The 16,140-nt window shown below is 37.7% G+C and overlaps 1 protein-coding gene across 4 annotated transcripts in view; it reads left to right on the forward strand.

The window, feature by feature from the left end:
- The window catches only part of KDM3B (lysine demethylase 3B), a 51,397-nt gene extending 37,505 nt beyond the window's left edge, over positions 1-13,892 (forward strand). For 2 of the 4 annotated variants that reach the window (XM_090151125.1, XM_031598528.2), the window contains exons 18-25: positions 3,047-3,218; positions 6,067-6,157; positions 6,264-6,394; positions 8,827-8,946; positions 9,431-9,570; positions 9,917-10,093; positions 10,630-10,764; positions 12,443-13,890. In XM_090151125.1, the coding sequence (XP_090007251.1) occupies positions 3,047-3,218; positions 6,067-6,157; positions 6,264-6,394; positions 8,827-8,946; positions 9,431-9,570; positions 9,917-10,093; positions 10,630-10,764; positions 12,443-12,523 (1,047 nt within the window). In that variant the 3' untranslated portion in view covers positions 12,524-13,890. Of the gene's footprint in view, positions 1-3,046; positions 3,219-6,066; positions 6,158-6,263; positions 6,395-8,826; positions 8,947-9,430; positions 9,571-9,916; positions 10,094-10,629; positions 10,765-12,442 lie in introns of those variants that run through there. The other 2 variants (XM_031598527.2, XR_016471443.1) reach the window with 2 other exon arrangements.
- Positions 13,893-16,140: the final 2,248 nt, after the last annotated feature.

Consider the following 16,140-nt stretch of genomic DNA (forward strand, 5'->3'; position numbering starts at 1 on the left):
ACAATCTTGGTCACCGTAGCATTTCAAACTGGTATCAGAGGAAATTATTTTCCTTTCACATGTGGATAACAAATAGCACTCTTTCAGTGTCATTCAAGACACTGCATTTTTCAGCTATTTTTGTCTTAGGAATGATGATAATTAAGTTAAATTTTATCTTAACCCAGATTTTGCTGAGAGACCGGTGGATTATTTCCTTCTGGAGCTGTTCTTCAAGAGCATTTTGCTATCCTGTATGTAGTTATTGCTTGTTTAGGGATACCATTACATGACTTTTACCTAAGAGAAACCTGTTTCTGTTTGACGTTTCATGCTAGACTTTTTTTTTTTTTTTGAGGTACTTAAAATTTGGAGTGGTGTTAGAAGTTTTCATTTGTTTTCTTCCTGCTTTCTGGGGGCAGATGTCTGGCAAACAAGTCTACTGGGTTTTTTGTTTGTTTTTATCTTGCAGTTTTAGCTGCCTTATTCACTAGAGGGAGAACATTCTCTTTCATGGGAAATTCTCTGCTTAGTAGCTGAAAGGGTTATGCTAGGTTTGTAGTACATTTTTTGATATTACCATTCAAGTGGTCAAGTGAATACAACAGGGAACAAAATCATGATTTTACTTACCCGGTCTGAAGAACAATAGCTTATCTGTCAGCTTGCAGTCCATCTGGCAGGAGTGTCTACCCGTTCTGTTAAAGGTACTGTGACTTTTTTAATGTATTTTTTCCTCATCCATGCTACTGCTCTCCCATATTGGTGCATACAATTCTGCTGGAGTGGAGACTTGGACAGGCAGTATTAAGAGTGATTATATGGCTCCGGAAGTAGTGGTCAAAGGCACAGGAGGACAGTTGGTTTTCTCAGTCTTGTCAGTGAGGCTGGAGGCCTCAAAGAGAGATGGACTGATCCTCTGTGTTAACTGTTGTTCATGCATCAGGTTTTAGCAACAGAATTTTGGGGTTTTGTTGTTGTGGGGACATTTTTGAGCATCAGTGATGGCTTGGAGGAGATAAGATCTATCTAGGTGGGATTAAAACACCCTTGCCAGCAGGCTGGCCACCCTGATTAGGAGAGCTACAAACTAGGAACAGCAGTGAAGGGAGAGGATGACAAGCAATCCACAAAGGAATTAGCTGACTGGGTTGGCAAGCAAGCAGTGTGAGCTAATGTGAATAGGATGGATCTTGTAGGCCTTTGCAGCTAAATTCAGGTGAAGCAGAGGTAGTTGCTGAAGTGTTTTTTAAACAGTATATTTTCAAAATCACTTCTCTTTATCTCTTCCAGTTATCTTTGCCTAGAACTATGACAATATTAGGATGTTCTCCTCAGAATTGTACGGAGTTCTTTATTCATGCAAATAAAACAAATCCACCTTTAAATCATTGCTAATATATAAGGTATGGCTTGAAGCTAATTCAAATTTACGTAGACATGTGAACATAGGCAGCAGTGACTAAACCTTAAGTTTTTGGGGTTTTTTTGTTCTCCCTTCTCAAAGTCTTTAACTTCTGTGATCTCAAGAGAGTTGAAGGTAGTAAGAGACTCCGGTCATTGTAAACTTACAAGTCTGGCCAGTGCTGGGAAGAATTGCCTGGTGTACCTCTTTAATGTAAATAGCCACTTTTCCATTCCTTGATTTTGTATTAAAGAGTTGATGATGAACCATAATTGTATACAAAAATGAGGGAAATAGTTAAAAACAAAAACATACTGTAAAATGAAAATGTTGTGTATGTTTTCATACAAATGCAGTTTCTAGTAGTAGTTACATTTTGGCTTAAAAAAGGAGGGTACTGGGCCACACAGTTCTACAGAGATTGAACTCGGATTGCCAGACTCCTACCTTACTGCTCTCCCTCCTCCTCCTACAGTGGGGCAGGAGGAGTAAGGAAGATGGAGGAGCTTGTGAGTCAAGATAAAGATATGAAGATCGCTTATCGATCACTGGCAAAAATGAGCGTAACCTGTGCAAAATTAATTTATTTACTATTAGAGTAGAATGATGAGAAACAAAAAACAAATGAAATGCATTAACTGCACTTGCCCTTCCTGCTTCCCAGTCTCACTTTCACTTCTTTGTTTCCTTCTTTTCTACCTTTTTCCACTCCTCCTCGCCTTTTCCCCACTGAGTGATGCAGAGTTATAGGAAATGGGGGTTGCAATTAGTTCATAACAATTCTGCACTGTTCCTTTCTCCTCACACTTTTCCTATGCTCCAGTATGTGGTCCCTCCCACAGAATAAATTTTCCTACCATGGTCCTTTCCATGGGGTGCAATCTTTAAGGAATAGGCTGCTCCAGTGTGCGTCCCCCACATATACAAGTCCTGCCAGAAAGTCTGCTCTTGTGATCTCTCTGTGGGGCTGCGTTCCCTACTAGGAGTATTCCACTGCCTGGGCTCTCCATGAACTGCAGCTTCCTTTAGGTCAGATCTACCTGTCTCCATCATGGGCTTTTCCACAAGCTACAGCATGGAGATCCACTCTTGTGTTGGCTGTCCATGGCCTGTGGGGGGGCAGTCTGTAATCACAAATGGTCCTTTCCATGTGCTGCAGAGGAATCTCTGATCCAGCAGCTGAAGGATCTCATCCTTCTTCGCTGACGTTGGTGTCTGCAGGGTTGTTTCCTTCAAAGTCTTTCCCTCACTCCTCTCTTAGAGCTGCTGCATTGACACGTATGCTTTCTTAAATGTATTATCACAGAAGTGGTACCAGCATCAGTAATGATTCCATGGTGGGCCTGTCTTGAAGCTGACTGGAACTTATCTCACAGAGATGGGCCTTTATAGTCTCCTGGCTACCAAAACCTTGACACACAAACCCAATACACTTGCCTAATGCAATATCACTTATAAAGCAACTGTGCATGGCCTTAATTTTTCTTTGATTCTGGCTATACATTTGGTGCGTAGAAAACAGAAATGAATGAAAATAGATTTATCATGTCTCTTGATTAAAGATAGCCAGGAGTCTTACCTCTTAAATTTTGGCTACGTGTGTTTAAAAAAAAAAAAAAAAATTGGTTATGATGGAGTAAGCATGCATCTTTGTATTCTCAGCCCGTGCTGGTATCTGGTGTCCATAAGAAGTTGAAGTCAGAGCTTTGGAAACCAGAAGCTTTCAGCCTGGAATTTGGAGATCAAGATGTAGATTTGGTGAACTGCAGGAACTGTGCCATAATTTCAGACGTGAAAGTGCGTGACTTCTGGGATGGCTTTGAAATAATATCTAGTAAGTAATACTTACAGCTGATTAGTTCTAGTTTAATTGAGCAGTATATATTCCTACCTTCAGCTTTTCCTTTTTTGATATTTTTCTCAAAAAAAAAAAAAAGACAACAAAACAGTCCTGGCAGTTATCAGCATCATCCAAAGAAGCCATTTCTCCTTAATTGTTGCGCACCGTAGAAAGTATTCTATTGGTGAAGATGAAAGCTGGACTACTGAAGAAAAACTAGGCACGTTATTTTGATGTGTCAAAAGCTGATTCATTTAAGGGGAAACTTTTTTTTTAACTTTCCTGAGTGAAATTAATTATCCATTGTTGTTATTAAGGTGCTAAATAATTTGGCTACCCTTCCTCTCCTTCCAGCATCAGCATTTAATGTAAAACTGAAGGGAACCTGCCGCAAATAAATTGGAAGTTACAAAGTAATTCTATAGCAGATCTTTTGCAAGTACAAAGATATTTTTATATGAACAATGAATAGCAATGCTGTATGCATACCTTATGTGATAACTCATTGCTGATGCTTGAGTTGTGCTTTGAGAAACCCTTCTGTCAAGTGTGGATGTGCAAGTTAACCAGCTAAAATTATTGGGGATAAAACTGATCTGTCTTGTACTGGTCAAATTAAAGAGCTTCTGAAAAGCAGGAAGCACTGTTCTAGGTTGTACACGCGTCCAGCAGAATGCTCTTACATTTTTAAATGTTAGGATTGTGACAGTTCATTGCAAGGCTGCCCATTTTTGGGGGGAAGTATTGTCTACAGAATGGATTCTGTATTTATTGCAATGGTCACATAAGAAAAATGGTGAACTACTGGACAACTTAATGAAATGAATGTTCAACATCAAATAAGATGCTAGATTTTTAAACCAACAACATTCCCCCAGTAATCATCTAGTCAAAGAAAACCCAGCTTTTGACTTGTGTACTTGGAATGATACAAACACAGTATTGTATTTTGTGCTGTTAATTTTCGTACTGTTTCTTTTTTTTACTCAGAAATAAACAGTCTAGAAGGATATAATGGTGTGGTCTTTTTCTGTATTAACTGTAATTGGCGGACTTGAAACACTTTTTTTGCAAGGGCTGTTCATAAAAATAATGAATTTGTGAGTCAAGTTATCCTTGAAATGTTATTTGTGATTTGTCTGCAAGTATGCCCCTTTCAGCAAAATCGACTATTGCATTCCTTTTAGGCAATGCCCTTACCTCTCCTTGAGAAACATTCAGATTCTGGAATGGAAAACCTCATCAGTTTTGCAAATGTATTTAAAATACATTTTCTGTAGTGTTTTTCAGACATGTGCAATCTGTAAATTGAAGTATTATTTGGTACTAGTCCCAAGATTTCACACACAAAATCATATGAAAATTATGTGGGAATTATATAATAATTCTGGTCTCTTTGCTTTGAATAAATTTTTGTTTTCTCAAATTTGTGGATTTTTTTAAGCAGATTGTCACTTGCTTATTGAAGAGTTACAGAGCAGCCTCTTGATTTGGAGGTGGTATTGAGATGGTCCCTAAATTATCCCTGTGATACTTTAAGTTTTAATCTTGCGCTGCTTACTTGTAACATCGGTGAGTTTGAAGTGGACTTCTGGCAGTTCTAATTGTGTTTGGATCATTCTTAGACCTGTCTGTCTTTGCCAACCAGTTTTCTGGATTTTTGTCCCTTAATTTATTAGGTCTTTTATGTTCTCCTCTAAGTAGCTCTATATTCTGTCATTTCTGTGTAGCCTTCCTATAAGTTTCTTTTCCTGCTTTAGAATGAAGATCCTTGATGAGTTCACAATCCTAAATACAACAAGTTCCAAAACGTCTTTAAATTTAAATCCATGAGCTTTTCAGTTCACTTGAATTTCTAAAATGCCTAGCTCATCCATGCGTGCTCTGCTTACGTCATCCTTTTGTTTTATGTACCTGCAGTTCTTCGTTCCTTTTAATTTAAATAACATCTTTTTATTTTACATTGCAAAGTAGAGCTGTCTTCTGTGGCCTGTTGATTTATAATGCATAAGTGATTTACAGGTTTCGAAGTCCTAGTTTCTTTTACGTATTTTCTCCATTGGTGCTGTCAGCAGCTCTGCTAGGTTCCACAGTCTGGATGAAGCTAGCTGCTTTTTGTCTGACAGTCAATGCTGTGGTAGAAAGTGGTGAAGAATATTATTTTCTGGGAAAGAGAAGATATATGGAGGTGGCAAGCTGCGGTCTATCCTGTTTTCCATTTAATGGTTTCTTTCTTATGGAGTTGTCAAATCTGTTAGAAGAGTGAACTCTGTTTCTCTCTACTTGTTATGCTTAGTCTTCTGAATTGCTGTGTGTACACTCTTCCAGGTATTTTCATAGCCATTCCAGTATCTGAGCCAGAACAGCAGTTGGTGTTGAAGCTGAAGGCTGACCTCTGTAGTAACTGTCTGCCATTTAGCTTTTGGAGTATGGTATATCGTGGTCTGCACTTTATACCTAAGTTAGGACTTATTCAGATAATTAGCCAGTAATTTTAATTTTATAGAAACCCCTCTCCTCTTGAAATGAGGGATAAAAGTCCTTTAGACTTTGTTGAAAGCAGTAAGGCACAATAATTTGGAAATGCTTGTTTTCAGAGTTGAATAAAAACTTATCGGTTGTGCAAGGTCTGTGAGACTTTGCAATAGACAATGATATAAGTTGTCTAATTGCTAAACTGTTATTTGATCATATTGCAATACTATTTGAGAATCCCCCATAAAATCAGGACTGGTTTTGCTGTGCAGTGTAGGAGTTCTTGATACAAAACATGTATAGCTTAAAGAAGGTAATGGGTTGTGGTGAAAAGATATAACATGAGTAAATCTTAATTTTTCTTCAGAGCGGCTCAGGTCAGAGGATGGTCAGCCAATGGTACTAAAGTTAAAGGATTGGCCTCCAGGGGAGGACTTCAGAGATATGATGCCTACGAGGTAAGTAAATCTTAACATCAGTGCGTACAAGAGTGCTGTAGACACTACAGAAACGTTGGTTATAGAGCTGAGGAAAATATGCTTTTGTTTTCTTTTTGCTCTCTAGGTTTGAGGACTTGATGGAAAATCTTCCTCTTCCTGAATATACAAAGAGAGATGGCAGATTGAATTTGGCTTCTAGACTGCCAAGCTACTTTGTCCGTCCTGACTTAGGTCCCAAAATGTACAATGCTTATGGTATGTGAGAATAGTTCTGCAGATTTTAATGACTCTTTATTATCCTCATGGAAGGAAGAGGCGTTATCAAAACTCTGAGAACCTACCCTAGATCATGCTTGTGTTTTTGAATTGGTCCTGCAGTCTATACCTATGCTAGTTCTCTATCTCATATGTGCCCTCTTCTGCATTGTACTTTTCAATATTTATATTCAGTAATTATTCAATACCTACAATAAGTGTAATACTGAAGCATGGGTCAATGAAAAGCTCATACATTTTTGAGACCAGTTGACAGAGTTAAAAAGAAAATAAGCCAGTGGCTACATTGATTCAGCTTTGGCTTGTGGCCTGGCTGTCTTAGAGCTGACTGGAAGTGAGTGTGGCTAAAAATAAAAATTCGTAACTCAGTAATCAGACATGCATAAGCCTTAAACTGTAAGCAATTTGTTGAATTTCTGAAAAAGCATTTGAGGTGAAATTACTATAATTTTTTTGTACATCAGCTTGATATCACTGTAGTTACAAGTAGGGGATTTAGAAGAGAGCAAATCAAGTATAACGAACATGGGCAATTTAGTATTAAAAAGCGTCCAATGTTTTGGTTTACATATTATTTGACATGTAAGCTGAATAGAGTAGGCTCTGTTGAAGAGCTTATACAGTAAAAAAAACCAAAACACAAACAATAGCGCAGCAGGAAGCAAAGTAATCAGTGACAGTTAACTTGTCTTTGTGCTGCTAGCTGCTAACAATTCATTTTGTTAAATTTATCTGAAATGTCAGGTTTTCTTTTCCAAAAGATGAGTTTGCAGAGAGAACGTTGATGGTATTTCTTAGTATGGAGTATAACTCTCCAGTGTTTATCCTCCTTACGGATACATATCTTGGTCCAAATAGAGAATGTATGACATTTTGTTTACTTTCAAATTAAAAAAAAAAGTTAGCTAGGTATATGTTCAGAGGTGATTTTCTTATCTTTTTTAGTTCATAGCTGTTTTATAAAATAAAGGGTGAAACTAGGAATAAGAACAGCACGTTTGTCCATGGTGAATGAGAGTCACTTATCTAGTTTATTAAATGTCACAATTGTGAGTATTTGACTTTGTTTTTTGAATGTGTAGTGGAGAAAAGCTCTTAGTTGTGAGGTAGAGGCTTTTATGTGCTTAGTATTTTCAAGCATCAAGATGAGAAAACTGTGAAACTTAGTGTCAATCAGTTACCTAAATAAAAGTACACATTTATAGAAGCTAACCATGAAGAATTCCTGTTCTGTTAGACAGGTTTTGTGTGCATAAGATCCTCAAATTTTCACCAATTTTATAAGTAAATACCTAAAACGTTTAACGTAAGAATTGCTATTGATGATATATTTCCCAGCATATTTTGTGTGATTTAGACCAGAAAATATTTAAGGAAAGAATGATCTGCTGTATCTAGCAAAACACTTTTTTTGGGGGGTCTGGGTGCTGTAAGGGGCCCTTACCTAAGGTCAGTAATTAACTGTCTGGTTTTGTGGTGTTTATCCATATTTTTATTTCAATTATGCTTTCTTAACGCACAATTTTACAATGTTACAAACTGTCTAAATTAGCTGTGGTGGTTTCTGATAAGTACTTTACAGCGAGTTGAACTCCTGTTCCAAAAAACTTGTATTTTAAATAGGAAAGAGATCATGGTGATGGTGATCCTGAAATGTAGTGGTAGTCTAGGGTTAGGGTTTGATTCAGTTTTTGTAATCTCTTAAATTTCTTTCCTTTGTTACTTGTTAGAGGAAGTGTTAGAAGTAGAAAGCGCCACTTAAGGATCAGAGGAAGACAATGTCTTATATGAGAAAGTGAAAGCATTAAGCAGTAAGCATTTGAGATCTTTCTAATCATTAGTCGTAGCCATTTCTGAGGAGTGAGATCAATGCATAAAAGTATAAGCACTTGAGAGTCTGTATGTTTTTCTTTACTTGGTTGTAATCTGTGATGTTAACAATGAATTGGACAGTAACTACTGTGGATTCAGTGGATCACGTGGGTTTTACAGCTAAATATGATGGATTAATGAATTGCTTGAAGTCTATATTAGTCTCGAAGCTAAAGGATGCCTGAGGATGCGTACCGCCTTTGTATTAGAAGTGCAAAGTTCCCTACCATAGATTGTTTCTCTAAGGATCATTTATACAAAATAGTTGCTTTATAAATTCAGGCTTTATTTTTGAAATGTTTTTGTTACGATGGGGTGAATTATACTATTTCCTGTTAAAAAATAAAAAAATAAATACCGGTTATCAGTAAGTTTTTTTTCCTAGTTCCACATATGATAGGAAAATTACTAGAGCTATTCTTTGACATTGGTTCCTGCTTTCATTGCTGCATTAATGTAGCGATCATTACAGATTTTTCAAGAAGGTAAATTTTTAGGAGATCAGATGGAATTTGATTTTATTTTACACACTCTTATAGGCTTAATCACTGCAGAAGACAGACGAGTTGGTACAACAAATCTGCATTTGGATGTGTCTGATGCTGTGAATGTCATGGTGTATGTTGGAATTCCCATCGGGGAAGGGACTCATGATGATGGTAATGTTTGAGGAAAGCTGCTTTCTGTCCATTAAAAATCAATTATGTTGTTGAGAAAGACTACATCTTATTGCTTAAGCTTATCATAACAGAGAGATATAACCCAAATATTTAAGGCAGTTTGGGGTGTCTGTAGTGCATATTTAAAAGTGCAGTAATCTTGAATTGGTTCTAGCTGTGAAAGGAGCAGAATTTTGTTAGGAATTACTTTGTATAAAGTAGGAGGAAAATTGTTCTTTCTCCTTATATTTGATTAATTGTAGCTAGTTTGGTTTGATTTAATTGGCTGAAGCATCTGATTAGCTGTCAGTGTGCATGCTTTTTTGAATTTTGTTAAGATAAAGCTTGAGGCACTTCAGGTACTCTACAATTCGCCATGCTGCAACTGCTGCAATTTAGTGTTTCAAAAGGCTGCTCCCTCTTCTGTGTGTCAGAAATCAGAAGCTTCATAGTAATACTGCTTTCGTGTGGATTCCCCTTGCAGAAGTTTTGAAAACAATTGATGAGGGTGATGCTGATGATGTAACAAAGCAGCGAATCCATGAAGGAAGGGAAAAACCTGGAGCATTGTGGCATATCTATGCTGCCAAGGATGCTGAAAAGATACGGGAACTTCTCCGGAAGGTACGTTTCTCACAAAAAAAGCTTGAGCCTGCAGGATTTCTTGGTGAGCTTAATTGTACCAGCTAAATGCTATCAATTGCTATTGGCATCAAGTGCAAAAATATTCTAATGCTGTCTTTGAGAGTGTAAATAAGTAGTTCATTTTTTCCCAGGATTTTAGTTTAGTCTAGGGTTTCCATGCTAACACATGTCTCAGTAAGACCTAAATGAACTTCTTGCCAGTAGAGTCCCACTTTGAAATAGTTTAAGGTTGTATTATGTGTGTTGGTGCTGAACTCTTTCTGAGTCAGTGGAATAAAAGTGCTGTGTCATGATGGTTTTTTTCCTGTTTGTATCTTGGCCCTAGGTTGGAGAAGAACAAGGCCAAGAAAATCCCCCAGATCATGACCCTATTCATGACCAAAGTTGGTATTTGGACCAGACCTTACGTAAGAGACTGTATGATGAGTATGGTGTACAAGGCTGGGCAATAGTGCAGTTCCTAGGAGATGCTGTGTTCATTCCCGCAGGTGCTCCCCATCAGGTAAGTATGTCAACTGTAGGACATGTGGACGGATATAATTGAGTTTGAAGCAGAGTAGAACTTGAACTTTCAAATAGCGTAGTTATCATTGCTGACTTAAACTTCTTTCTGTGTGTGTGCAGTTCTTACAGGAACTGTATGAATTGAATTGTCATCGTTATGTTAGTAAAAACAATACAAATACCTGAATTATATTTACTGTGGTGTGATAGAATTACGGAAAAAATCCTTAAGATGAATGGTTGGAAAGCGTCTGTGTTGTAAATCTTCAGCCTGGGGAACAGAATTCTGAGAAACTGTGGAGATTAGAAGAGAATGACCTTAGGAAACAATAGTATATAGTAATAGATGAGGGAGGATAAGAGGACAGCTGAGATGTCAGGTCATTTGCTTTGTTTTCAATGTTAGACATACAGTTCTGTATGAAACGAAAATAGGTTACAGTTAATTTTTCTGATGAGTCAATGCAACAAAAAAACTTGTGTTTGCAGGTGTTCTGGTTTGGTTTTTTACTAATACTGTATGGTTTGCTCCAGGTTCATAATTTGTACAGTTGCATTAAAGTGGCAGAAGATTTTGTATCTCCAGAACATGTGAAGCACTGCTTCCGTCTGACCCAGGAGTTCAGACACCTGTCTAATACTCATACAAACCATGAGGATAAACTGCAGGTAACCATTTTAGAATGATAGTTGCAAGTATACCCCATGTTTCACCAAGTTTGTTTGGTATTTGAAACTTGTGACTAATGATTGAGGAGGGGAAGAACAAACCAGAAACAACTTTATACAACTTTGGAGGTTCTTATTTGGTAAATATTTGAAAAAGTAGTTAGTGTATCTATGTCTACAGTATTATAGAAACAAAAATTAATAATAAACTTCTGACTTCCCAGAGAACTTTCCCACTATTAAACTAGTGCATGTGTCAGTTTTAGGTTATAACTGGATGAATCCTGAATAACAGTGACACATAGCAGGAAGCAAGTCCTTATCAAAAAAGAGGAAAAAGCAATGCTGTGTTTTGAAGAGATGTTTATTTCACTGAGGAAACTTGTATTTGTTTCTGTATTGTCTAAAAGTTGCTCTGGAAGTGAAGACTTGCTTTTTTAAATCAGTCCTGAAAAGGGAAGAAGAATGTGCTTCAACTCTAAAGGAGTGCAATTCTTTAAACCAGTAATTCTGCGCAAAATATTATATTCACTGAACAGAAAAAGTACACTGTAGGACATATTGCCTTGAAAACACGGAGGAGACTATAAGGAGACCTTTCTTGATTTCACTGATGTATGCTTCTAAGGAGTTAATTATCTGCGTAGTTTGCAAATGTTGTCAGCATGTTTGTTTATAATCTCATGCATGTAGAATGAAGAGAGGTGAAGATCTGCCAAATGGCCATTCTTGGGAAAATGAATGCTCGGTATTGAGCAAGCCTTTCTCCCAGGAATGTCGCCTACAAACATCAGAACCTGCATGTTAATTCTCTCAAAGAATTCACTGAAAAATTGCTGTGGATTTCTGTGTGTTTTTTGCATAGATTCTTAAAGTAAAGCAGAGAACTCAGCTCTAATTTTGAAGAATCCAACTTTTAACACTGCTCAGCTGTAGTTATACAGATGTGGAAGCGTAACTGTAAATGGGTTGGTTTTACATCTTTGTCATTCTTAATTTCTCAGTTTTCATATAGTACTATATGTATTTTTCATACACTTGTTTTTGTGTTTAAATTTTATAGATATGAGGCAGAATAACTAGAGTAAGTCCTTAAACTGTCACACATTCAATACAGAATACTGTGAGATCCTACGTACATCACTGGTGGTGTTTTGCACATAATAGTGCTTTGGAAATAGTAAAGCAAGCAAGGTTAAGCTGCACATTTAGTGATGAAACTGTTCTGCTCTGTTGCTAGAAACTAAATTCAAATAAGCGTAAATCAGAAAAGTCAGAAATAAGGTACAGCTTTAGATAACTAAACATGAAGCAGAATGCTGTGGGCAATGGATTCACCTCTGATTTTGTTTGGCCTTCTGGAAAACGCACAAATTAAAAGAATCTCTGGGCTCCATGCGAAAACAACAGATGATTTGTTGCATTTTCTTAATTTAGACAGTTTAACTATATGATTTATCTTCACATAGGTAAATGAGTTGCTGACTAAAAGGTCCGTAAATAAATCAGTGCAGGTCTCTGAAATATTTCTGCGGTAACAGTTTAAATTTTGTGCTATTGATATCCTAAAGCTGTAATAATATACTTAATGTATACTTGCCAACTAATCACAAATTCAGCTACCAGAATTGACTGCTTGTTAGTGTGGAGAAGTTGATTTTTTTTCTCCTATTTACAGGTGAAGAACATTATCTACCATGCAGTGAAAGATGCTGTTGGCACACTGAAAGCTCATGAATCCAAACTAGCTAGATCATAGGAACTGCTACGTCCAAGAACCCTGTGAAGTAAGCCTTTTGCTCACAGTATATACGTGGACTGCACCTGTCTGCCTCTGCAGGAGTAGAGGCTTCTCACTGAGAGCTGGTGTGGTTCATATTATACACTCTTCAGCTACTGTTTTCTACGCTGCCTCAACACTGAAGGTCTAATGGAAGGTTGCCCTTCTACATGCAGAATTCCAGATTCTAATGAAAGGTGACATGTCCCTTTCTTGTGGCCTTTTGCAAATTGGAAGAACATGGAAACTACTTCGTGTTCCTACATATTATGGTCAGAAATGGTGAAAAGAGTGTGGATGTCTTTCCTCATGCCTAGTTAGTCTCCTTGAAGGTAGCAAAATTTGCTGGAGGTGGGTCATTCTACTGCCGACTTAGCTGGTAGCTGCTGAAAGAGTGTGAGTAACAGTAGCCCAACTGCAGAAATGTACGTAAATTTCCCACGTGAGATACAGGCCAAGGAAAAAGAGCTGTTTTCTGCACTCCCCTTTTTGCAGCCATTTCCCTATACACTGTAGAGTTGCAGAACTAAAGGGAGAACCCACTTTTTTTCCCCAGGAGACTCCAGAAACAGGAGAATTGTGTATTTAGTGAAAAACTAGGTTTGTAGTTAAACAGTTAATATTTCATGAAAGTAGATATTTTTAGTATTTTTGAAGTACCACAACTGTTCTTGGATTTTCAAGGAAAGGTGTATTATGTTTAGTCTTCCTTTCAATAAAATCAAGAAGTGATTTTTAGAAAGCAGTCCAAAATAGCACAAAAACAGCCAAAGGAGAGTGAATAGAAATTGACAACCCACCTTCCTTACCCATATTCCTCACTTGTCTTCTCCCGTCTCCCCACTGCTTCCACAGAATGAGAAGTAAAAAGGAGTTGGAACTCTATTCTCACGTAGAGATGTTGTACATCTCTACCTGCACTGGTAACTACAGGCAATGGTTTTTCGAGTACCAGTGCTAGCTGAAAACATTTATCCTTTCAGAAGTGAAGGAAGAGTTATCCTTCGAGTATCAACTTTGTCCAGAACTATTTTAAGTAAAATGTTCCTGCTTGATAGAACTGTATTCAGATTTTACTAATGTCAGCATTGATGCGCAATGGATTTCATTGTCTGGGTACATGGGGAAATATATCTACCTTATATCCAGCTGTACTGTAGTGCCACCTGCAGGCCTGTTAATACGTTCACGGTTATTTCATTTTTTTTAAATAAAAGTCATTTACTGTAAAAGTCTGGACAGTTTCTTTCAGACTTGGACACTGATATTCTTGCTATGAAGTTATCTCAGCTTCTGCCTCTGAGTAGCGTAAACTGCATGATAACTTCTTGCTGTGTGCCTGACAAGAAGGCTTGAGTATTTTATGTATGGATGGGAGCATACCGGTCTACCTGCAGATTCTTTTTTCTTCAGAGGTGGTTTGGGAAGAGGATCTATTTCATCATGAATCTCATCTGTTGTGCAGTGATCCCAGCTTCTTGTTATCTTTGTACCAGGTTGGGGTTTGGGTTGTCCCCCTCCGCTCTGCCCTTGTGAGGCCCCATCTGAAATACTGTGCCCAAGCCTGGGGCCCCCAGTACAGAAGGGATGCAGATTTGCTGGACCGAGTCCAGAGGACTTACAGAGATCATCAAAGGGCTCTCCTATGGAGAAAGATTGAGGGAGTTGGGCATATTTAATTTGAAGAGAGGCTTTGTGGAGATATCATTGCAGCCTTCTAGTACTTGAAGGGAGCTTGCAAGCAGGAGGGGAGCAGACTTTTACTACTGTCTGATAGTGATAGGACAAGGGAGAATACCTTTTAACTAAAAGAGGGTTAGATATTAGGCTTAGGTATTAGGTACTAGGAATATATTTTTAGCTGAGAGGGTAGTGAGGTGCTGGCACATTTTGTGCAGAGGGGTTGTGGATGCTCCATTTTTTGGAGGTATATTCAAGGCCAGGTTGGGATCCTGGGCAGCTTGATCTGGTGGTTGTCAAGTCTGCCTGTGGCAGGGGAGTTGAAATGATTTTTAAGGTCCCCTCCAAACCAAGCCATTCAACGATTCTGTGATCTCCTGTAACTGCTTCATATAGAGAGCAAAACCAGGAAACTGAAGTGATCGTGAAGTTGTTTTAAGATGTGCAAACAGCAGCTTTATTACATGGTTTTCTGCTTATGATCTTTTTTGAAACATCTGTGAAACGTGGAATCATAATCAAGTAAAAGGATACCAATTTTTTTTTTAGCAGAGGGGAGATTAAAACTTTTTGCAAGTCTTAAAATTGTTGCTGCAGCCGTGACGTAAATACTACTGAATGGTGACTTTCTGTTACAGGGTGGAGCTGTGTAAGATAGTGGGCAGGCAGCATTTTCAATATTGGCTTTACATTCTGCTTGTTTTTTAGCTGGAATCCTGTGGTACTAGAATCAAATGGAAGCAGGGATACAGGCTTTTACAGCTATATACCTGCCCAAGTGAATTTAGAATGCATTCGCAATGCAGAAGGTTTGATGTATGGCTAAACAGCCATACAAGGGCATATTCAGCACTGTCATTTGGCTGTTTCACAGTCTTCAAAATGTTAGATGGGATGTACGCATCTCTTTTGGTCTCAGATTAAAAAAAAAACAAAAAACTCCAGTCTGAAGATCTCTCTTCTTATTAATTCAACAGCTCTCTTATTTGATGTTGATTAAAAAAATGCAACAGTCTGCAAAGGTTAACTTTGCAAAACTTAATTTCTCTGTTTATAAACTGTATTCTGAGGCAAAATACATATGGAAAAAAGTAACTAAAATGTTGATGGCTGTGACCCATTTGCTAATCCTCAGCACTGAGGTAATCTATTCTAGAACCTGAGGATGTGGAATCAGAACTGTAGTGGAGAAGTTGGGTGTCAAGCAGTAATTTGGATTTATATGCAATAACAGTAAGATGAAAGAATTTATCAGGCACAAATATTCTTTAAAATGTATTGCTCCTGTGTGCATAGGGCTTCCCTCTTTTTTTCCTCACATTTTCAGTTAAGAAGTAGTGGTTGAGATACATGACACATGCTAGTGACTTGCTCAGCCATCTAGCTTATCTTAGAAGTATTTCTTAGGTGGAAAATATGTGTGGAGCTACGTTGCATGTAAATGGAACACAGTATGAAAGCACCTGTGGACAGTGCATATTAGAGGCTTTGGTTACAATAAGCAACCACATCTTATTGCCACCCTCAGGTTTTTCCCTGATATCTACAGCAGCTTCTTCGTGAACTTCTATTTGGCAGGATCTCCACATCTGACCTGGCATCAGTCTGAATGTAGTTTTGCTCAAGTTTCTCAGGGAAGATTTGATTTCCTTGTCTGATTGTTTAGGCTATAATGGCCAATAATCACCTATTTTAAGCATTTGTAGAATACATTTGTCACAATCTCCAGCAGTAGCATATCTGGTAGAAAACCAGCCTGAATTTAAAAACAATTTTTCTTCCTCTCTTAGATAAGTCTTCCAGTCTCAGTTATACAACATTATGCTGTATAAGTAATAATAAAATGCTACTAGCAATAAATCGTACTTTTTCTTTTACATTTGATTTGCAGCTAGCTTTTGTTACAAAAATAGCCT

Source organism: Phasianus colchicus, chromosome 15 (genome assembly GCF_987193195.1).
Source record: "Phasianus colchicus chromosome 15, bPhaCol1.hap1.1, whole genome shotgun sequence".
NCBI lineage: Eukaryota > Metazoa > Chordata > Aves > Galliformes > Phasianidae > Phasianus > Phasianus colchicus.